This window comes from Bos mutus, chromosome 23 (genome assembly GCF_027580195.1).
Source record: "Bos mutus isolate GX-2022 chromosome 23, NWIPB_WYAK_1.1, whole genome shotgun sequence".
In the NCBI taxonomy this organism is placed as follows: Eukaryota; Metazoa; Chordata; class Mammalia; order Artiodactyla; family Bovidae; genus Bos; species Bos mutus.
Window position 1 is genome coordinate 42328263 of NC_091639.1, and position 24110 is coordinate 42352372.

Consider the following 24110-nt stretch of genomic DNA (forward strand, 5'->3'; position numbering starts at 1 on the left):
GCGGGAGGAGAGAGCCCGCAGCTTGTGGGCGGGCGCGGCGGCCCCACCCCGGACTCGGGCTCCCACCTTCCCGCACTCACCGAGTTCCTGCCCCGGGCGAGGGTGGCCTGTGGCGGAGGAAGCGGAACTAGTGACTGAAGACCTGGTGCGCACACCCCCCAGAAAGTGGATAGGGACGGGAGAGGGGCAGGGGGCTACCCTGACTCTGGAGTGACCCGTTAGAAAAGCTGAAGCCCTGTCCCCGTGAAACAGACGTCTGGCAGAATGGAAGAGCCACAGCTCCCATCTTCATGGATATGACAAATATCCCCCTTATTGGACAACCGCTAATAAAACCTTTATTTAAAAACAACAAAAAAATTCTCTTCTTTATTTGATAGGCCCAGGTATCAGCGTCCACTCCCAATAAAGCACACCCACCCACTCCCACCCCGCCGTGTGTCTCACACATACACACACACAATCTAGATCCATCTTCATTTCTTGTTGGCCTGGGCAGTGCCAATAACACACTGGTTCACCTGCGGGCAGGGGATTTAGACAAACAGGATAAAAAATTTTCAGAGCAACCAAAAGAACAGTTTCCCCAAAACCACCTCTGAACCCTCAGTGTTAGGGCTGCCCTTAGAGTCCTGAAATAAGGGCTCTGAAAGCAGGTTCAGGCTGGTCCCAGTTCTCCCGCGCCCACTGGGCACACTAGATCTGGAAGAGGAGGAAAGGCCAGAGAAGGGACAGAAGCCCCTCACAGGAGCAGAGAGAGGCACTTCTCCTTCTAGACACCCCTAAAGCCCTCCCATGACTAGTGCTCAATAAGCTAGATAACACGTCAACATAAACATAGGAACCAAAGTTCCTTAGAAAATTAATGATCTTCAGTCTATGGCAGGAAATGTACAAGATAAAAATGTACAAGGAGAGAGGACTACTGGGAACTTGTCTAAAGGGCACAGGAGCCAAGTTGGAGCTTCCACTGGCCAAAGGCGGGCAATTTGGCATCAGAAAGAATGATTTCAAAGGGTATATATCAAAAGTACAGATAAGATGTTACCTCCTGGATAAAAACTCACTGGTCACCTTTGGAAGTTGCCAGGATACCAACTTGGAAATTGATGAAGAATATAGCATTTATCCCATCTTACCTATATGGACTGAATTTCAGAATAACCAAATAGATGACAAGGGAGAGTTCTCAAGAATTGTGATTAATAAATGTAGAACAGCTGAGAAAATTAGAAAATCACCATTTTAAAACTCCCTAATGATGGACGTGAGTTTGAGTGAACTCCGGGAGTTGGTGATGGACAGGGAGGCCTGGCGTGCTGCAATTCACGGGGTCGAAAAGAGTCGGACACGACTGAGCGACTGAACTGAATAATAGATCTAGGGCTCCCATGGTGGCTCAGTGGCAAAGAACTGCCTGCCAATGCAGGAGAGGTGAGATCAATCACTGAATCGGGAAGATCCCCTGAGAAGGACATGGCAACCCACTTCAATATTCTTGTCTGGAAAATCCCATGGACAGAGGAGCCAGGTGGACTACAGAGTTGGACATGACTTAGTGACTAAACAACAACAAACAATAGATCTAGATAGCATCGCTGATAAAATCATTAGGGGAGAAAGTTGAAGGGAGTTTCTAAATGGATAGATTGGGCTGACAATACCCAAGTGCAATGATCAATTTTTATATCATTAAAGGTGAAACAACTAGCAGGAGGGGGAAAAAATGGAACAACTCAATACTAGGTGCTTCCTGATACGATGCAATAAAATGTATCATGCCATTTTCTTGCTAAGAAATTTGAATCTGATTCAAATCAAGCCTCCAAACCTAATTACAAGAAAACAAAAATTGTGGAGGAAAGAGGAAGCAACCAGCCAAAATATAGAATATGATATGTTCTATAGGACAAATCACCCCACTTCAACAAATAAATGTGGGGGTGAGACCATTACAGATTAAAAGAAACTCAAAAGACCATTTCAACTAAAAAGGGTGGTCCTTGCTTTGATCCTGAATGGAACAAATCTTAATGTATAAAAGGCATTTGAGACAATCAGGGAAAATTTAATATAAACTGGGTATTAGAGGATATCAAAGAGTTCATGTTTTTGGGTATTAATGATGTTGGTAGAACTTTAACTGAACTTGTAAGGTAGCAAGGGAAATCCTGATTAAAGCAGAAGACCACGGCAAGGCACTAAGGTGGTCGATTACTTCCACGGCAGCAAGAGTGCAGAAGAACATCTGCAATCTGAGGCCCTGAGCAAAGCCAGAAAGTATCTCAAGGCTATATCCTCAAGAAAATGAATTATCAGAGGACTCCATTACTCTCCAAGGCAGTCTGTAAAGAAACTTCCTGACTTAACTCTTGTGGAGGGAGCTTAAATTTCTTAGAGAATTCATAGCCTGAACACAGCTGACCCTTGTGGGGACTGGAGCCTGAATTCACGCTGTGTATTTGGAATAGCCTGAAAAACCTGTATGTCTTTGATCCAGGAATCCCATTTCAAACAATCTCTCTCTGGATAGTTAGATGTAACCAAGCAAATATAGAATGATATGTATAAGGTTAGTCAACATAGGCTTGTTTGTACTAGCAAAAGGGTGGAAAGAATCCAAGTGTCCAGTAGAGGGAACTGGTGGATAAACTTTGGTGCATCCACACAGTGGAGTCCTAGAAATGTAAAAATAATGGGATGATCTCTGTGTGCTGGTGGGGAATCATCCTGGGGCTGTCTGATTTTCTTCTTTTCCCCCACTCTCCCTGGCCACCGCCCTGTCCTTAAGGTTGTCTTGTTAATCAAAAACAAAAAAAAAGGCAGGACAACATATAATACATGAGAGAGAGGGGAAGAGATGTCTTCTGTAAGAAAGAGGGAATCCCATGCATATTGCTTGTACTTGCAAAAAGAAACACTGAGAAGAGAAGTAAAAGGATAAAGGATGAGAACAACTACTAGGAGAGGGAGAACGCGGTGGGCGGGGCAGAGGCTAAAGCTCACTTGTATACAGCTTTCTACGTAGGTTTGACCTTTCAACCACCTAGTTTTAAAAACTTAATTCACACCCCCCCCAGAAGTCAATAGTTAAATGCCTGGCAAATGTACATCCTTTCAGGATGCACGTGCCACTGGCCCCAAGGACCAGGGTGCAGAAGTCTACAGTCAGCAGGAAGCCTGACGGGGACGGGGCTGCTAGTGACCGCACCTTGGAGGCGAAGCGTAGGGAGTTGAGGGACTCGGAGACGTTCTCTTCTAGGGGAGAAATGTTCACAAACATGAGCCTGTGGACAGAGGAGAGGGGGGGCAAACCCCAGAATCAGTGTCCAGGTCTCCACTACGTCGCTGCCCCCACCCTGACCCTGACACAGTGGCTCCCAGCCCACCCCTTCTGCTCACATCTTGGCACTGCCACCCAGAGAGTTCTGCAGCAGGTAGGTGAGCTTGCTGTTCCGGTAAGGCACATGGGACTCCTACAGGATAGAGGGACAGGCAATTAGGACAGGGCTGGGGACAGCCAGCCTCAGCTGCTTCCCAGGGCCCACCTGCCCCCACCCCCATTCCTACCTTGTTGCTCAAGGCCATGATGACCAGCCCCAGCGTGGACAGGCTGCTGTTAATGGCCTGTGTTTCCCGAAGGCGTTCCCGCTCCCCAGGGCCGAGTGCTAAGCCGGGGTCTAGCCGCTCACTCCCAGCCAAGTCCACCAGGCTGAGGGGGGCCGCACACTGCAGGCCTCGGCTAGCGTGCTCCCCAGAGATCTGCAGCTGGAACACGCTGTGACTACGCGACGAGCGCTCATTCTGGGCTGTGCGGGCCACAGCGCGGTTCTGGCGGGCTAGATGGAGCAGGGCTTCCACCTGGGGCAGCAAGAGGTGCAGTCAGGCAGTGGTGAGCACGTAGCCAGGTCAGGCATGCATGGTCGCTTCAGTCTAGTCCGACCCTTTGCAACCTGTGGACTGTAGCCTGCCAGGCTCCTCTGTCCATGGGATTCTCCAGGCAAGAACACTGGAGTGGGTTGCCATGCCCTCCTCCATGGGATCTTCCCAGCCCAAGCATCAAACCCCCGTATCCTATATCTTCTGCACTGCAGGCAGATTCTTTACCCACTGAACCACTTGGGAACCCACAGGTCAGATATGGCAATAAGCAAGACCCAGCACCTGCCTTCTTGGTGCTTTTTTTCTAGCCAGTGAAAGACTAAATAATTAAAATACACAGTGTATCTGAGAGTATCAAGGAATTAAAAATAGAAAAGCAGTGTGCGATGGTGAGGGTTTCAATTTTAGAAAGGATAACCAGCAGTAATTTCCTGACCGTCTGGTGGTTAGGACTCGGAGCTTTCACTGCCAGGGCACAGGTTCAATCCCTGGTTGGGGAACTGAGATCCCATAAGTCATGCAGTGCAGCCAAAAGTTAAAAAAAAAAAAGATGGTCAGGGATGGCCTCAACACCTTAAAATCTTTAAGGTGGTGAGGGAGCAATCTAACCCTGCTGGGAAAGGAACGTAAGACCACATGTCAGGCAATGGAGAGGAGGTACAAAGCCCTGATTCAAGGGTGTGATGAGCAGGCTGAGGAAAAGTCCAGAGGCCAGTAAGGGTGTCGTGAACCGAACAAGCAGCGTGGGCGGAGATGAGACCGAGCTCACCGTGCGGGGCCCAGGGTCACCTGCGTATGAGGCACGCCACTGCTCTCCACGCCTTGGTTCCATGAAGGTGGATGCACCTCACAGCCCGCCAGCCAAAGCCAAACATCCGATCTACCGTCGCCACTCGCCCTTCCTCATCCTGGCCCGCTCCCCCACCTGCGTCCTGTGTCGCTCTGCCTGCGCCCCAGCCCTCCAACCCCATGTCCAGGCCTAGTGGCCCTCAGCGCTTACCTCCCTCTCACAGGAGACCGGAACATAGCGCGCGTTGGTGACAGTGAGCTCCTCGCTGCCTGGCCCTGCCCGGCGAATCTCACACTCACCCCCCTGGCCCTTCCGGGTCCCAGTGGCCAGCAGGTCTCGGACAGTCTCGTTGTAGATCTCTACGTAACTTGCCACAAAGCTGTAGGTCCAGCCCTGGCCACTTAGCTCCTGGGCCACAGAAAAGAGGTGTCGCAGGGCACGAGGGATCAGCCCCTCCATCTGGGGGTCTCCCCCAGGCCCACCCTCCATGGTGAAGGTCTTGCCACTGCCTGTCTGGCCATAAGCAAAGATGCACACTGGATAGCCATCCAGGGCCGACTGGACAAGCATGGAAATCTCCTCAAACACTTCATCCTGTCCACTCCCTGGTGGGAACACCCGGTCAAAGGAGAACTCATGGCGGGTAGGGCCAGCTGGCGCCCCACTCAGGGTCCCACGCCGCTCGTCAGACCGCGAGAGGCTGAGGCGGGTTGGAGGGTCAGAGGGTCCACAGGGGCCAGAGGGAAACTGGAGGAAGCCAGGGGATGGGGTGGACTCCCCTGGAAGGACGGGGCGGACGCGGCAGAACACACGGATGTTGCCTTTGAGTTCCTGCAGCTGGTTGTGTAACCGCCTGCGCTCCATCTCGAGCCCGTGGAGACGGTCTTCCCGCTCAGCCAGTACGGCCTCCCGGGCTGCAGCCTCCTGGCGCAGAGATGCCACCTCTTCCTGGCTGTCCGACAGAGAAGCTTCTGAGGTCTGCAGCCTCCGCTGTCCAGAACAGAACAGACATGCATGGTGAGACGCGGCAACCAAGAGTAAGAAGTTTCATGATAGGACTGGGGGTGAGAGGTAGGCTGGCCCCTGACCCCAAGGACTTCAGAGTCTGATAAAGAAGAGATAAGTGAATGTAAATCGTAGTATTAGAATAAGGAGTACATGGAGCACCAGAAAGGGCACAAGGACGAGGATATCTAGGCTGACACCCCAAAGCGTGGGAGTAAACCAAGAAAGGATGGGGTGCAGAGAGAATATTCCACAAAGAGGGATGTGTACACGCCAAACGCCCTGAATTGAGAATCGAGTCATTTGACAGACTGCAAGTAACTCATTCTTAGCTGGTGCTCACCAAGGAGCCAAATGGATGACAAGCAGGAGAGAGAATGCATGGGGACCTTTATCAGTGAAGACGGACAGAAAGAAAAGAGGTGGAAAAGTAGAGGAGACGCAGATGGGAGAGGGGTGGGTTATGGAAACAGAATGGGATAAAGTGGGGCAGGAAGCAAGACAGTCAGAAGTGCGCAGAGCGGGGGCGAGCAGTGAGCAGGGTGGGGGACGGTGCTGCCGGACAGAGGCGCTCAGGACTTCAAAGCCCCAAGCGACTTCTGGGCCACCTAGAGAGAAGGGTGGCGTTAGACGAGAAGCCAGCCCTCACCTCCTGCTCTCCCAGCCGGGCAGCCAGTCCCCTGCGTTCCTCCTGCAATCTCAGCTGTTCCTTCTGGAGCTCTTGCACTAAGCCCTCCTGCGTGCCCAGCCGCTCTTCCAGCTCCAGGACACGGGCACTCAGGTTCCCCAGCTCCCGCTGGCCCTGCTCAGCCTGGGCCCGCACCCTGGTCAACTCCTCTTCCAGGGTCTTACGCTCTGCCCCCAGGGCCAAGGCCTGTTGCTGGGCCTCCTGGAGCTGGTCCCGCAGCTGTTGGTTCTCCTGGTCCAGCACCTGCTTCCTCTCACGGTAGCATTTCAGCTCTGCATTGAGGTCACATAACTGCCCCTTTAAGTCCCAGGCCGGACGTTTGGGTTTCTTCCCTCCCACCATGGGAGGTGCGGCTGTCGCTAAGATGGACACAGAGAAGACAAACGTCAGGGCAGCCCCAGTTCTGTCTCCCTCCTCCCTCCTCGCCTTAGGGCTCCACACCTGAGGCTCCGGCTCCTCCTTCAGGCAGGGAAAGGACCAAAAGGACTTTTCTGGGCACTCACCACCTCCTCTCCCCAGCCCAGCCTCTCACCCAAGATCTTATTTGTTACCTACTTCCAGGCTTCTGGACGGGAACAACAGGACCTGGCTTCTGAGTCTTTAGCACTAGAGAACCAGGAAGGTGGCATCAGGGGTGATAACACCAGAGTCCCTCCACCTCTACCCACCTCCCTTCACCCCCAACCCCTTCTCAGCCCTGGCTCTCACACACTATTATTACCTGGGGCAACAGCCGTGGAACATCGGGGTGCTGGCTTCCTGGGAGCTTTGGGCACTGTTGGGAGACAGGGGAGAGGAAAAGCAGAGTCATGACTCGCAAGGATGGGAGTGCGTCCAAAGACAGAGGAGTTGCTTTTTAAGAAGATTATAAATAAGATAACCTTCCTCTTCCTCTAAATCTGACCAACTCCTAAAGATATCCTTCCTAGGACCAACATGCCAAGAAACAAGCTGGACCAAGACAAGCGAAAAGAGCAGGGCGGGGGGTGGTGAACGACGTGTGAAGTATGTTAGAATGTGTGTAAAACACACTGGGGAGCATGCCCATATCTGCTTGCAGACCCACGGAGCACCCCTGGCAGGATTCGCAGCTGCCCCCAGGGAGGGGGCTGGCTGGCTGGGGAACAGAGGCAGGAGGGAGGCTCTCACTGCATAAGAACTCCTGTGCCTTTGGGACTTTGAAACCCGTGAAGCGTGTTACCTATTCAAAATCAGCTACGACTGAAAGAAAAGACAAAGACAGACGTGAGCTCAAGAGAGCTGTGGACCGGCTCTCTCTCCAGCCCTGTAGCCCACCTGCGGTCTGGCCTTGTGTCTGTGGCGCGGAGCTGAGGGCTGCTGCTCTGGGGTGGGTCGTGGTCACTCTGGTGCCCAGGCCTCGTGTTCTTTTCTGGGGAAAGACAAGGGTTGGGTGGGGTCCACAGCTCCATCCGTGATGGTTTCACACACACATCCATGGATCTCCAAACCCAGCTCACCTTCTCCGGCTCCAAGGCCTCCTCCATCTGGTCAGGCCCCCTCTTCAGCCTGCGTCCCGAGAGAGGCAGCCGGGAAGCAGCCTTGGCCAGGGGTCTCTTCAGCTCTACGTTCCCCTTCACTTCCAACAACGGGGACCTCTGCTGGGAAGAGAGAGGCCCTTCAGACCACACCCCGAGGCCCAATGTCCCAGAGTTCCCCTTTATGGCCCCTGAGCCTGACTGTCAACATCATCTCCAACACGCATTAAGTCAGTACCCCTGGGGCCACACCCTGGGGCTCTCAGATGAAGTGCCAGCCAAAAACCACGGAGGGAGGTGGGACATGACACAGTCCCTAAGGGACAGGACGGACAGACACATGCTGGACTTCAGCTAACTTTAAGGGGAGGACCTAAACAAGCAGTGAAGGAACCCTCCTTTTGGAAGGCAAAAACTCGGCCTGCACATGGCATGGCTGAGAAACCGATAAACTCTTTAGTGAGAGCTGAGAATCATAAACAAGGGAGTGACTTAGAAAATAGACCAGGCTGAGGCTGGGTGGGAGGAGTAGGTAACATTTATTAGGAACAGTTTCAAACGTTTTATCTGTATCAACTGACTTAAACCTCACAGCAGCCCACCCAGGAGATGCTATTATTAGCCCCATCTTGCAGATGAGGGAAGGAAGGCTCTGGGAAGTAAAAGAGCTGGTCTAAGGTCATTGATGAATAAAAGGCAGAGCTGGGGTTAGAAGCCAGACAGTCTGGTTCTGGAGGCTGTGTGTTTAACCACTGGACCACACCGTCTCATAGGGCACTGATGCCACATTAAGGAGTTTAGGTTTGGGCCCTGCATGCATGCAGAGTCAGATACAGTTTCTGATAAGGCATGTGAAAAAATATACAAAAGAGGTTGTTATAAATAATAATAATGAGGTGGAAGTAGGCTGACTGGCAAGGGGAAGATAAGAAAGTAGCAGCATGACCAGTTTGGAGAGTACCAAGGACAGGGATGCAGTGGGGGTAAGGGAAAGGAAGAGCCTCTCCTCTGAGCAGCCCAGCTCAGGGTCTGGGGATCGTGCCCAACCTCTGCTTACTCCTGCCTTGGGAGACCAACCATCCTGGTTCGCCAAGGACTGAGGGGTTTCTTGGGACACAGGACTCTCAATGCTAAAACCAGGTCACTCCTATGCAAACTGGGACACGTGGTCACCCTTCTCCTATCCCCTCAGGAAAGCACCACGGATAGATCAATTTCTGATTTTCACTATGGATAACTATTAATTCCAAGGCCAGTTTCTCTCTGCCCTTCAGTTTCCTTCATTCATTCAATATTTACAAAATACCTATTCAGTTCAGTTCAGTCGCTCAGTCATGTCGGACTCTGAGACCCCATGAATCACAGCATGCCAGGCCTCCCTGTGTATCACCAACTCCCGGAGTTCACCCAGACTCATATCCATTGAGTCAGTGATGCCATCCAGCCATCTCATCCTCTGCCGTCCCCTTCTCCTCCTGCCCCCAATCCCTCCCAGCATCAGAGTCTTTTCCAATGAGTCAACTCTTCGCATGAGGTGGCCAAAGTACTGGAGTTTCAGCTTTAGCATCATTCCTTTCAAAGAACACCCAGGGGTGATCTCCTTTAGAATGGACTGGTTGGATCTCCTTGAAGTCCAAGGGACTCTCAAGAGTCTTCTCCAACACCACAGTTCAAAAGCATCAATTCTTCGGCACTCAGCCTTCTTCACAGTCCAACTCTCAAATCCATACATGACCACTGGAAAAACCACAGCCTTGACTAGATGGACCTTTGTTGGCAATGTCTCTGCTTTTCAATATGCTATCTAGGTTGGTCCTAACTTTTCTTCCAAGGAGTAAGTGTCTTTTAATTTCATGGCTGCAGTCACCATCTGCAGTGATTTTGGAGCCCCCAAAATTAAAGTCTGACACTGTTTCCCCATCTATTTCCCATGAAGTGATGGGACCAGATGCCATGATCTTTGTTTTCTGAATGTTGAGCTTTAAGCCAACTTTTTCACTCTCACTTTCATCAATTTTTAGTTCCTCTTCACTTTCTGCCATAAGGGTAGTGTCATCTGCATATCTGAGGTTATTGATATTAAAATGCCTATTACATGCCAGGAAATGATCTGGATTCTGGAGTAACAGTGGTCCCTGTCCTCAGGATGGCCACAGGAAGGTAGGCAAGTAAAACATAAAGAGATGATTAAATCTTACTAAGTGCTATCAGAAAAGGACCCCAAAGGAGGGAGTGGGCATCCAGTTTAGATGGGGAGAGAGCGTTAGACACAATCCTACAAAGTATTTTTAGGCTAAGCCTTGAGGATGAGAAAGAGTTGGCTTGATGGGCTTGGGCCAAGGAGGAGCATTCCAGGCAGAAAGCAAGGAGAGGGATGTGCAAAGAACGACAGATTATTCTTTTCAGCTGAACACAGGGATGTGCAGAGAAAGTGGGGAGAGGAGGGTAGAGGCAGGAGGGAAAGACTGCAGCAGCTGGGATGCCAGCATGGAGTCTGGGGTCTACTGAAAGCAAGAGGACTCTGACATTTTTAGTCAGAACAGTATGATTCAATTTGTACTGAAAAAGTGAACTGTGGACTTCCCTGGTGGTCCAGTGGTTAAGATTCCGTGCTGCCACTGCAGGGGGCTCAGGTTCGATCCCTGGTCAGGGAACTATGATGCTGCATACTGCACAGTGCAGCCAAAGAATAAAAACATTAAAAAGGTTTAAGGGCTTCCCTGGTGGCTCAGTAGTGAAGAGCCCGCCTGCCAGTGTGCAGGACACAGGTTCCATCCCTGGTCTGGCAGCTATTGAGCCTGCGCTCTAGAGCCCGAGCACCACAAGAGAAGCCACCACAATGAGAGCCCACACAGCAACTAGAGAGTGGCCCCCACACACCACTCGAGAAAAAACCCGAGCAGCAACAAAGACCCAGCATGGCCAAAAATAAATAAATAAACACAATTATACAAAAAAAGATAAACTAAGGCATATTTTTAAAGTTTTTTTTTTTTTTTTTTTAAAGCAAACCGTGTCCAGTGCAAAGAATGAATGGAAATAGAAGATGAGGGTTATCACAGCAGAGGGATGGCATCATTCCCTCATCCATCCATTCATCATGGGTCTGTCCTACTAGGTTTGTTGAACGATGCTCTGGACCAGATGCTGTTGTAGGCCCTGGGGCAAGAGTAACGAATGTAAAGTCCCTGCCTGCCCATAGCTTACTTTCCAGGGCAGTCTTTCCAAACTGGAGTACAAGAGAAAGCTCTACAGAAAATGAACTGTCCCCACTCCAGTATTCTTGCCTGGAAATCCCATGGACAGAGGAACCTGGTGGGCTACAGTCCAAGGGGTTGCAAAGAGTCGGACACGACTAAGTAACTTCACTTTCACTTTCAAGAAATAAATAAATGTATTTATGTTGAAAAAAAAAAAAAATGAACTGTCTTCTCAATTCTCCCAAGAATGTAAACAGCTCTCACCATTCTAACAGCTCAAGAGAAAAGTTAATTCATTAGATACAAAGATGCCTGAGGGCATTAGAGCTTACTTCCCCAGAACTCAGTAGAGAGGGGATATTCTAAGAGTCTGAGGGCTAAGCAGAGGTAGCATGGGGCCGGGGAGCAGAGGGCAGGCAATGAAGGAGACCAAGTCTGGCTGACTCTAAGAAGCCTGCCCTGCTTCCCAAGATCACAGGAGGAAAAGCTGTGTTTGTTTTTCAGTAAAACTTCTCGTTTTTAAATATTGTTGATTCACATGCAGTTGTGAGAAGTAACACGAAGAGATCTGAGAGTACATGAAGGCTAATTTTTAAGAAATGCTAAGTTGAACTTCAGGGAAGTGAGGCTGAACTACTTGTGATACAAAGAGGTTCAGGGATGCTCACAGAGAAAACTCTGAAACAATCTAATATCCTGTTTTTTTGTTTTTGTTTGAAGTTTATTGGTTTATTATCTTTCCTTACATTAGACTGTGAGCATCACAAGAATATGTCTGCTCTGTTTACAGCTACAGAACCAGAGTGTCTAGCACAATGTCTGCTGTACGGTAGGACTCAATACAGTTTTAAAGGAATGAAATTAGATAGCCACCAGCAGTGAAAGTGAAAGTGGCTCAGTCGTGTCCAATTCTCTGTGACCCCATGGAGTATATAGTCCGTGGAATTCTCTAGGCCAGAATACTTGAGTGGGTAGCCTTTCCCTTCTCCAGGGGATCTTCCCAACCCAGGGATCTAACCCAGGTCTCCTGCATCGCAGGCGGATTCTTTACCAGCGGAGCCACAACAGAAGCCCAAGAATACTGGAGTGGGTAGCCTATCCCTTCTCCAGCGGATCTTCCTGACCCAGAATCGAATCAGGGTCTCCTGCAATGCAGGTGGATTCTTACCAACTGAGCTACGAGGGAAGCCCATCTACCAGCAGAGATTCAAACTACTGGCTCATATACAAATAAAAAAAAAAAAAAAAAAAGAGGTTGCATTCTTTTTTTCCTGCCACTTGCAGAATTTTGCACAAAGAATACTGATTTTAATTTTTAATTAAATGTAACATGAAAATTAAATTTTTCTTTTCAGTATTTCAAAGTCAAACATTCAATTTCTTAATCAGCCGTGCCCATTGTTCTCCCTATGCTAATATAGTGGATCACCGAAAGACCTATCTCCTGGGAATTTGTGTGGGTTCAGAAAATGTGTTCAAAGGTTTGTTTACTCAGGACAACTCCAAAGAGCACAGTATTTAATTTTCTCCCATCTATAAAGCTGGACAGGACAACTCCCAACTTTCCACATAAGCTCCTTCCATAACATCACGTTCCATAACATAAAAGCAGATTTTCATTGACCCCTCCTATACCACTTCCCAGGTTCGGAGATGGGCACCCTACTGCTAACTTATCCATGTGCACATCTGCTCCCACCCCTCATCCACTCAAGAAGAGCACCCAGTCAATCCTTCCTTCTCTGCACCATCACTTCCCCTTTCTCCCGGATCCTTCCGGTCAGTATACAACACATGCTGTTACTGCTTCCGACCAAAAAGAGTTTTTCTCTCCTAAACCCTATCAGGATTTCAATCCCACCATTCCACCAAAACTGCTCTCAAGGCCACAAGTCACCCTGTGTTGATCAGTCCCTCTTACTAAGTTCACTTAGCTCCTGGGAGACCATCCTCTCCTGGTTTTCCTACCTCTCTGGTAGATCCTCTTCATCTCCCCAAATTTTAACAGTGGTCTTTCTAATCTCTATGTTCTAGGCCACTCCTATGGCTTTGCATACTCATATGCTGCCACCTCCCAAACTTACTTTGACTTTACACCTTCAGCCCAGACTGACTCTGAAGTCATACTGCCTTCTCAATGTCACCACTTGGAATCCTAGTAAACACGCCAAACTCTGACCGCCTGACATCTAATCCTTTCAACCTTGCAGCTTCCTCCATCTGTTATATAACTCCCTCTTTCAGCTGCTCAAGCAAATACATCTAAAGTCCTCTCATTCTCTTATATACCACAAAGTCCAATATCAGCAAATGTGGCCAACTCTATCATCCAAATAGATCCAGAATCGGACCACTTGTTACCACTTCCCCTGCCACTCCCATGACTCAAATCGCCATCATCTCTCACCTGGATTATCACACTCCACTGGTTCTCAGCTAGGGATGACTTCATCCCCAGGAGATGTGTGACAGTGTCTGGAGACACTTTGACTGGCATGGTTAGGTGGGGGTTGCAACTGTCACCTAATGGGTAGAAGCCAGGAATGCTGCTAATCAGCCAATGAATAGGACAGCCCTCAACCCCCAATAAAATGTCAATAATGTTGAAAGCTGAGAAAACCTGCCCCATTCCTAACAGCTCTCCTTGTTTCTATCCTTGCTCCTTTACAGGCTAATCTCAATGCAGCTGCTAGAATGGTCCTCTTAAAATGTAAGACAGATCTTGTCTCTCTTTGCTTAAAACCATCCAGTGATTCACCACCTCACTCAGAGAAAAAAACCAAAGTCTTCACAGTGGCCTGTGCAAGAAGTCTGTTATCTGACTTCCCTTACCATAACATTCCCTCTTGCTCATTTCAATCCGGCTTTGCTATACAACTCTAGGGACTTTGCTCTAGGGGATTCCCTCTGCCTGGAATGATCTTAATAACCCCTTGCCTGTTTCCCTCACTTCCTCCAAGTCTTGATTCACCTCTCACCTTCTGCATTGGGAGCTTACTAAGACCACCCAGCTTACTAAGACTTGCCAGCTAGCTTCCCCTCTTCCCCTCCTAATCTGCTCAAACTTTTCCTTTTCTGGATAGCCCTTAAAACCTTAACAGCATTAGACGATTTACTTATCATATATTGTCTGTCTCCCCAAAGAATGGCAGCTCCATGACGACAGGGATCTCTGCTGCCTCCCAAGCACATCGTTAGGTGCCTGGTAAATATGTGATGAATAAATATGAGACGGCTTCTATTCTTTTTCATTGTCACAACACACTGCTCCACTGTCTGGCTGGCAGGATACAAAAACTATCTCTTTGTAGCAACTTGACTTTGGGTAAATCTGAATGCCAAACACTAGTAAACAGAGGATTCTGGCAGGAGCCCTTTTCTGGCACACGACGTCAATCCACTCTGTCACAAACACACTTCTCTCCGCAGGAGGGAAGAGGCTGCAGGAGGTCCTGGGGTGCCACAGGGTACTGATGAGAGAAGACATTAAGTTAACCAGTCCCACTGAGCAGAGATCTCTGCAAAACCTGGGGAAGGAGAGATAATGCAAAGTCCTCAGTTCAGAGTAGTACTCCATCCCTCTTCCCTTCCGATGCCCCCAAGCGGCTGCAAAAAGGAGAGAAGGGACACGAAAAGGCATTAGCAAGGATTCGGCTTCAGTCACCGTTTCCCCAGGGCCATCTCGGAACTCACACTGAATGAACGGGAGGGAACGTGTTCAGACAAGCCTGAGGATTCGAAACGGGAAATCCTGGATACATGAAAGTGAGGAAGGGTGCGGGGGCTCCCTGAAGCTGCAAGAAGGCAGGCCGACGTGCCCCTGCCCTCCGGGGCCGCTGCCTGCCTTCTCCGCTCTCCACTCCGCATCCCTCCCACGGAGCGGATCTGGGCCCCGCCGGCCGGACCGAGGCCTCCGGCCGGTCAGCGCTGAGGGGTGCGGCAGCCGGCTGTCGTCCCCGCGCCGCCCGCCACTCACCTGCGGCTCCATGTCCGGCTCGGGGCCACGCACGCCGGGCAAGCGCGGTGAAGAGGACACCGAGCCGGGGCTCTGGGGACCCGCGTTCTCTCGCGCGCTCGCGACACAGGGTACGCGCGCTCCGGGTCCCTGCGTTGCGGGCCCCTGCGCTGCCACACCCGCCACTTTTGAATTTCAACGGCCGCCACCCGGGCTCACCTCGCTCGGCCCGCTGGGGCCAATCGTCGCCGTCGCCACAACCCACGGCCAATCGCAGCGCCCGCCGCCTCCCGAGGCCACACCCCGCCTGGCCGCCACCGCCTCCCTCCTTCTCCCCCCTCCCGCCGCGGCAGGAGACTGAGCCCCACTTCCGGCACCCTTCTTCTTCCCTCACCCCACCCCTCCTTCAGCGGGAGGCGCGCGGCGCTTCGGCTCGGCTCCCGGCCGCCGCTCGCAGCGTCAGAAATGGCCGGGAACGCGCCGCCCGAGCGTAACTCGTGTGGGGGCGGGGACGCCGGCTCCGAGGAGGCGCGCCTGCGCAGAAGTACCTGTGCGGGGCGCGGGACCGGACTAGCGCCTCCTAACGGCGGCGGCAGTAGGCAACGCGTTCGCGAGCCAAAAACTGGACCAGTGGGGTTGCGGCTGTTGCACGACGTCCCCGCGCCGCTGAGAACTGATCCCCGAAGCTGGATCCCGCTTGCTGTTGTCAGAGTGAATGATTCTGCTTATTTCCCCGGTCTCTTTGGCGTTTCTCACCACATTTCAGGACCTTGAGTACTGCTGGCCGCTGCATGGAAGCTCGACGGTGGGGATTCGAGGTACAGAGGAAGGGGATTTTTCTCTGCGGTCACCCTTTACGCCTTACCTCCTCTGTGTACCTGGGCGCTGTTACTGGTGCTGGAGAACTGACTTGAGTGTTTCCGAGGCTAGAACGCACGGAGGATTTACTGCTTCCGTTTATGGAATATTTTAATGCTTTTCAGATAAATGGCTCCATTTACTGGGCTCTTAATATGTGTCAGGAGAAGGCAATGGCGACCCACTCCAGTACTCCTGCCTGGAAAATCCCATGGACCGAGGAGCCTGGTAGGCTGCAGTCCCTGGCGTCGCTGAGGGTCGGACACGGCTGAGCGACTTCACTTTCACTTTTCACTTACATGCATTGGAGAAGGAAATGGCAACCCACTCCAGTGTTCTTGCCTGGAGAATCCCATGGACGGGGGAGCCTGGTGGGCTGCCGTCTATGGGGTTGCACAGAGTCGGACACGACTGAAGTGACTTAGCAGTAGCAGTAATATGTGTCAAGTGCTTTCCATTTCTTATCCGCAAACCAGAAAAAGGAGACAGGTTCAGAAAGGTTAAGTTAACAAGTGCACAAGTAAGGAACCACACTGCTGATTGGAAGTGTGATTGAATCTAGATTCCACTAGCTTCAAAATGCAAGGTATATCGGTTATCTCACAATACTTCTAATATTCTTAGTAACAGCAACAACCCCTGACCTGTGAATAATTTGTAGAGTGTTTCTACCACCCCCTAGTCACCAACCAATCCTGGGGGTAGGCAGGGCAGGGATTTTATTTATTAGACTGAAAGCGGATTCTTAAGGGTTTTGTCTCATGCATAATTGGAGACACAGTTCAGTTCATTCCCCTTGTTGTGTCTGACTCTTTGCGACCCCATGGACTGCAACAGCCAGGCTTCCCTGTCCATCACCAACTCCCAGAGCTTACCCCAACTCATGTCCATCGAGTGGGTGATGCCATCCAACCATCTTATCCTCTGTCGTCCCCTTCTCCTCCCACCTTCAATCTTTCCCAGCACCAGTCTTTTCCAGTGAGTCAGTTCTTCGCATCAGGTGACCAAAGTATTGGAGTTTCCACTTCAGCATCACTCCTCCCAATGAATATTCAGGACTAATTTCCTTTAGGATGGACTGGTTGGATCTCCTTGCAGTCCAAGGGACTCTCAAGAGTCTTCTCCAACACCACAGTTCAAAAGCAATTCTTTAGCACTCAGCTTTCTTTAGAGTCCAACTCTTATATCCATACATGACTACTGGAAAAACCATAGCTTTTGACTAGATGGACCTTTGTTGGCAAAGTAATGTCTCTGCTTTTTAATATGCTGTCTAGGTTGGTCATAGCTTTTCTTCCAAGGATCAAGTGTCTTTTAATTTCATGGCTGCAGTCAGCATCTGCAGTGATTTTGGAGCCCAAAAAAATAAAGTCTCTCACTGTTTCCATTGTTTCCCCATCTATTTCCCATGAAGTAATGGGACCAGATGCCATGATTTTAGTTGTCCAAATGTTAAGTTTTAAGCCAGGTTTTTCACTCTCCTCTTTCACTTTCATCAAGAGGCTCTTTAGTTCTTCTTCACTTTCTGCCATAAGGGTGGTGTCACCTGCATATCTGAGGTTATTGATATTTCTCCTGGCAATCTTGATTCCAGCTTGTGCTTCATCCAGCCCAGAGTTTTGCTTGATGTACTCTGCATATGAGTTAAATAAACAGGGTGACAATATACAGCCTTGACGTACTCCTTTCTCAATTTGGAACCAGTCTGTTGTTCCATGTCCAGCTCTAACTGTTCTTGCCTTGAGAATCCCATAAACAGTATGAAAAGGCAATTGGAGACACACCAAACTGGAATTCAAGCCACCTATCTTCTAATTCAGTGCTTTGACTGGAATTCAAACTTGTGCTTGTGGAGGGGAGCAGACTGTGTGGAAACACAGTGCCTCAAAAACCCTGTCAACATCCCCCAACCTTTGAAATCCTAGGAAACCTACAAGGAGAAGGAGCCTGAAGAGTGAGCAGTGATGAAGGAAACCAGAAAAAACCAACAGTGGATAGGTAAAGAGGATAGGATGCCTGATGAACTATGGACTGAGATTCGTGACATTGTACAGGATACAGGGATCAAGACCATCCCCAAGAAAAGCAAATGCAAAAAAGTAAAGTGGCTGTTTGAGGAGCCCTTACAAATAGCTGTGAAAATAAGAGAAGTGAAAAACAAAGGAGAAAAGGAAAGATATACCCATCTGAATGCAGAGTTCCAAAGAATAGCAAGGAGAGATAAGAAAGCCTTCCACAGTGATCAGTGCAAAGAAATAGAGGAAAACAATAGAACGGGAAAGACTAGAGATCTCTTCAAGAAAATTAGAGATACCAAGGGAACATTTCATGCAAAGATGGGCATAATAAAGGACAGAAATGGTATGGACCTAACAGAAGCAGAAGATATTAAGAAGAGTTGGCAATACACAGAAGAACTGTACAAAAAAGATCTTCATGACCCAGATAATCACAATGGTGTAATCACTCACCTGGAGCCAGACATCCTGAAATGTGAAGTCAAGTGGGCCTTAGGAAGCATCACTATGAACAAAGCTAGTGGAGGTGATGGAATTCCAGTTGAGCTATTCCAAATCCTAAAAGATGATACTGTGAAAGTGCTGCACTCAACATGCCAGCAAATTTGGAAAACTCAGCAGTGGCCACAGGACTGGAAAAGGTCAGTTTTCATTCCAATCCCAAAGAAAGGCAATGCCAAAGAATGCTCAAACTACCACACAGTTGCACTCATCTCACATGCTAGTAAAGTAATGCTCAAAATTCTCCAAGCCAGGCTTCAGCAACACGTGAACCGTGAACTTCCAGATGTTCAAGCTGGTTTTAGAAAAGGCAGAGGAACCAGAGATCAAATTGCCAACATCCGCTATATCATTGAAAAAGCAAGAGAGTTCCAGAAACAACATCTATTTCTGCTTTATTGACTATGACAAAGCCTTTGACTGTGTGGATTACAACAAATTGGAAAATTCTGAAAGAGATGGGAATACCAGACTACCTGACCTGCCTCTTGAGAAATCTGTATGCAGGTCAGGAAGCAACAGTTAGAACTGGACATGGAACAACAGACTGGTTCCAAATAGGAAAAAGAGTTCGTCGAGGCTGTATATTGTCACCCTGCTTACTTAACTTATATGCAGCGTACATCATGCAAAACGCTGGGCTGGATGAGGCACAAGTTGGAATCAAGATTGCCAGGAGGAATATCAATAACCTCAGATATGCAGGTAACACCACCCTTATGGCAGAAAGTGAAGAAGAACTAAAGAGCCTCTTGATGAAAGTGAAAGAGGAGAGTGAAAAATTGGCTTAAAGCTCAACATTCAGAAAATAAAGATCATGGCATCCACTCCTGTCACTTCATGGCAAATAGATGGGGAAACAGTGAGAGACTTTATTTTGGGGGGGTCTCCAAAATCACTGCAGATGGTGGCTGCAGCCATGAAATTAAAAGACACTTGATCCTTGGAAGAAAAGCTATGACCAAACTAGACAGCATATTAAAAAGCAGAGACATTACTTTGCCAACAAATGTCCGTCTAGTCAAAGCTATGGTTTTTCTAGTAGTCATGTATGGTTGTAAGAGTTGGACTATAAAGAAAGCTGAGTGCTGAAGAATTGATGCTTTTGAACTGTGGTGTTGGAGAAGACTCTTGAGAGTCCCTTGGACTGCAAGGAGATCAAACCAGTCAGTCCTGAAGGAAATCAGTCCTCAGTTCATTGGAAGGACTGATGTTGAAGCTGAAACTTCAATACTTTGGCCACCTGATGCAAAAAGCTGACTCATTGGAAAAGACTCTGATGCTGGGAAAGATTGAAGGTGGGAGGAGAAGGGGACGACAGAGGATGAGATTGTTGGATGGCATCACCGACTCAATGGACATGAGTTTGGGTGGACTCTGGGAGTTGGTGATGGACAGGGAGGCCTGTCGTGCTGTGGTCCATGGGGTTGCAAAGAGTTGGACATGACTGAGCGACTGAACTGAACTGAAAGAGGACTGAGAAGGGAAAACTGGGAAGATATTTGTATCAAAAGGCATTTATCAAAGTTAAAAAACAAAATGTTAGAGTGGGAGAGATATGGACATTAAAGAGGAAAAAGTTTACTTATCTTAATTGATGGAGAAAGACTGCTCAAAATATTCAACATCCATTGATATTGAAGAAAAGACCATAACTTGATAAAAATCTTCAAAAATCCAACAGCACACATCACGATAATAATAAAATATTGAAAGCCTTCCTTTTAAGATGAGAAAAAAGGCAAATAAAACTGCTCTCAATAATGCTAGTCAATATAATAATGAAAGTTTTAGCTAGTCCAATGAACAGTGACAGCAAATATATAGGGATTGGAAAGGAACAAGAACATCAGTATTTACAGATGAAATTTTTTGTGTGTAACAACCCCAAAAGAAATTTCATGTAGAATTGGCAAGTGAGTTTAGTAAGATTTCTAATTCAAAAAAAATACAGAAAAAATATATACATAAAATTTTTGCATTTCTCATCAGCAACCATCAGTTATAAAGTGTAACTTTTAAAACACACTGTTTGGTTACATGACTATATACATATATAAAAGTCAAGCTCTGCACTTGACTTTGCATTTTATGTTATACTGCAATAAAAATTTTAATTAAAAATATACCATTTGCAATAGGAACAAAAATACAAAGAACTTAGGAATAAATTTAACAATAGGAATGCAAACCCTTTGTGGAGAAAATGGTAAAACCTATTGGAAGATGTTCTAAATTAATGAAAAGATACACAGTGTACTTACAGAGAAAGACTTGATATTATAAAGATGTCAGTTCTCTCCAAGGCCTTGGTGTTGGGCTAAGGGGGATGATGAAGCCTGTGATGCCTGGTGCTGCTAGAGCCTGTCGCATCTGAGTACCGCAGGAGCAGGCTGAGTGGGACAGCCCTTGGTGGTCCTTTCCCCCTCCTCAGAGATCCTTCTTGCAAGCTGAGGAGGATTTCTTGTTTTGGAAATCACATTCCTGAACTCCACATCCCCTCCTCCCCCTGCTTCTTTTCCTTGCTCCTCCGAGGGATTTCTTTCCACCTGCCCAATGCTTTGCAGACCTCTTTGCAGATGGCAAGGTGTGCAGTGAAGTTACCTTATGGTTACCAAAGGCGAAAGGTGGGGAGAATAAGTTAGGAATTTGGGAGCAACATATCCACTCTATCTCAAGTAGATAAACAACATATCCACTCTATTATATATAAAGTAGATAAACAACAAGGTCCTACTGTATAGGGAACCATATTCAATAAGCTATGATAAGCCATAATGGAAAATAATACACAAAAAAACAATATATATGTAATAACTGAATCACTTTGCTCGACAACAGTAACTAACAAAACATTTTAAATCAACTATACTGAGCGACTGATCTGATCTGATCTGATACTTAAAAAAGGAAAGAAAAGAAAATTTAGAGGAAAAGAAATCATTCTTCTAGCCACGGAAGCCACTGTGTACTGCCTTGCAGCCTTTTTTCCGTATGTGTTGTTGCCTAGTTGAAATCCCAAAGATAAGAACAAAACAGAGAAGCAAACCAAACAATGCTGAAGACTCTTCAGATAAAATGTAGTATATCTATAAAATGGGCTGTCCTTCAGCCATAAAAAGAAATAAAGTACTCATACATGCTACAACGTGGATGAACCGTGAAAACATGCAGAATGAAAGGAGCAGGAGCAGACACAAAAGGCTGCATATTGAATGATTCCATTTATATGAAATGTCCACAAGAGGAAAATCCATAGAGACAGAAAGTAGATCACTGGCTCCAGAGACCCAGGGAGGAGGAATGGTGGTTGGCTAATGGGTTTCTTTTTGTGATGATGAAAGTTGTTCCAAAATCATATAATGGTGATGGTTGACCAGCTCTGTGAATATATTAATACTAGAAACCAATGAATTATACATTTTAAAAGGATGAATTTTATTTCTCAAAATTGCTATAAGAGGGCCACTCAGTTTTCAAGTACAGTTCATCATTTCTTTTTTTTTTTTTTTTAATATTTCTTTCTATGCTTGTTTGGCTGCACTAGATCTTCACTGCAGCACTTGAGATCTTCAGTCTTTGTTGCAACATGGGCTTCCCTTGTGGCTCAGCTGGTTAAGAATCCGCCTGCAATTATATCGCAGGAGACCTGGGTTCGATCCCTGGGTTGGGAAGATTCCCTGGAGAAGGGAATGGCTACCCACTCTAGTATTCTGGTTTGGAGAATTCTATGGATTGTATAGCCCATGGGGTCACAAAGAGTCGGACACAACTGAGTGACTTTCACTGGTCACTGGTGGGATCTTTAGTTGCAGCATGTGGTGTCTAGTTTCCTGATCAGGGATTAAACCCTGGTCCCCTGCATTGGGAGCACGGAATCTGAGGCACTGGACCACCAGGAAGTCCCCAGTTCATCATTTCTTAAGTGCCCACTTTGTCATACATTGTGCTAGGCTCTTGGGCAACACTGATGAAGGAAATAAATATCATTTCTTTCCTCCCAGAGCTTCCAGTTTGGGAGTGAGGGAGACACAGACAATAAAATGTTACCTACCATATGGTAGAAGAAAGACAGGTGCTGGAATCAGATCACCTTGCTCAGAAGTGAGGAGGTAAAGATTTCCAGGGGAAGTCCTCATCTCAGGTGGGAGCAGCAAGATAAGTAAGAGTAAAGGGGAAAAGCAGCTTCCATTTTGCAGGAGAGGAGATGTGGGTACAGATCAGGGGCTGAGGTCCCCAAGGCAGGTCTAGCTGTATGAGCCAGAGAGGAAGCTTTTTGGGTCTGAAAGGACTCAGCCAGAGGTGGTTGACCCCACTTCCTCCCGCCCCCAGATTTTTGTCTCTCCCAGATAACCAAGTCATAGGTAGATACTAGTCCTATGATGGGGAAGCCGTCTCCCCCTACAGATAGTTAAGGAGAACAGTGGGCCTTGTGATATATTCTGGAGAGGAAGACAACCGCCTCTGGTCTGCAGACCCAGTTGCCAAGGAGGCCTCATTCACCACCACCACATCCTCCATCTTTGTGGACCGGCCTCCCAGGATGCCGGTGCCAGCCGGCAAAGTTCGATCAGGTCCCGAGAACGTGCACGGCGGGACTGAGAAAAGAAACTAAAGCAAGAGACTACAACAAAGATGGGGTCGAGAGGTTCAGACACGTCTCCACGAAGGGACGCAGTCTGACACCAACTTTATTCAGCATCTTATATTTATACAGAAAATCGTGAGAAAGACAAGACAGTTGACATTTTTTCTTGGTTGACCTATACATCTTACAAACAGTCACAAGAAATCTTGAGAGTATGGGAATGGCACCCTGTTATTATTTCTTACACCAGATAACATTTCTCTGTGCGTGAGAAGTTTGCACAGAACTCCAGGTGTCTGCAGTAAATAAGCGCCTAATCTCTGGGGTGGCGGGACAGAGAGTTTTGTTTGCAAGCAAACCCTCAAGGACTGAGGCAGCTCCCAGAGCTAGTGTCCTTCGGACAGAGGACCCCATTCTCACGGGCAGCTCCCCGCACCAGGACCTTCCCAAAAGTTGAAAGTCTAGGGAAAACATGCCCTTTAAAGTATGTGCAGGGAGAAGGCAGTGGCAACCCACTCCAGTACTCTTGCCTGGAAAATCCCATGGACAGAGGAGCCTGGTAGGCTGCAGTCCATGGGGTTGCTAAGAGTCGTGCACGACTGAGGGACTTCACTTTCACTTTTCACTTTCATGCATTGGAGAAGGAAATGGCAACCCACCCCAGTATTCTTGCCTGGAGAATCCCAGGGACAGAGGAGCCTAGTGGGCTGCCGTCTATGGGGTCGCACAGAGTCGGACACAACTGAGGTGACTTAGCAGCTTAGCAGCAGGGAGCCATCTTCCTTTGTTGGGTCTAATGCTCCTAAAAAAACTGAATTATAATACAAAAGAAAAATCAGTTCATTGCTTCATTTTTTTTTTTTTTTTTTTGCAAGATGCAGATTCAGTGTAAAAAAAGCTTATCATGGCCAGTAGCATGGAGCCCGGGGCTCCTGCAGCATGCCACACTGCTGGGTGCTGAGAATACAGCAGTGAATGGGACAGACAAGGTCCCTGCCTTTTCTGAAGTTCTTCCCCAGTGAGAAGCACAGTAAGTCCCCTACATACAAACGAGCTCTGTTCCAAGGGCACGTTGATAAGTCCAATTTGTTTGTTAAGTCCGACAAAGTTAGCCTAGGTACCCAACTAA

The 24110-nt window shown here is 48.1% G+C and overlaps 1 protein-coding gene and 1 pseudogene across 2 annotated transcripts; both read right to left on the reverse strand.

Moving 5' to 3' along the window:
- Positions 1–368: 368 nt before the first annotated feature.
- On the reverse strand, positions 369–15217 carry KIFC1 (kinesin family member C1). 2 transcript variants are annotated; one of them, XM_070361401.1, is made up of 11 exons: positions 15038–15217; positions 7844–7981; positions 7662–7755; positions 7087–7140; positions 6921–6971; positions 6327–6724; positions 4883–5662; positions 3571–3861; positions 3403–3476; positions 3212–3287; positions 369–521 (listed from the first exon to the last, which is right to left on the reverse strand). In XM_070361401.1, exons 1-11 carry the CDS (start codon positions 15047–15049, stop codon positions 477–479), a joined length of 2013 nt encoding a protein of 670 aa, XP_070217502.1. In that variant the 5' UTR covers positions 15050–15217; the 3' UTR covers positions 369–476. The 2 variants fall into 2 exon arrangements, with proteins under 2 accessions (XP_070217502.1, XP_070217501.1); XM_070361400.1 differs by having other exon boundaries at positions 7844–7984.
- A 205-nt stretch (positions 15218–15422) lies between these two features.
- LOC102270455 (heat shock factor protein 1 pseudogene) overlaps positions 15423–24110 on the reverse strand; it is a 42558-nt pseudogene continuing 33870 nt past the window's right edge.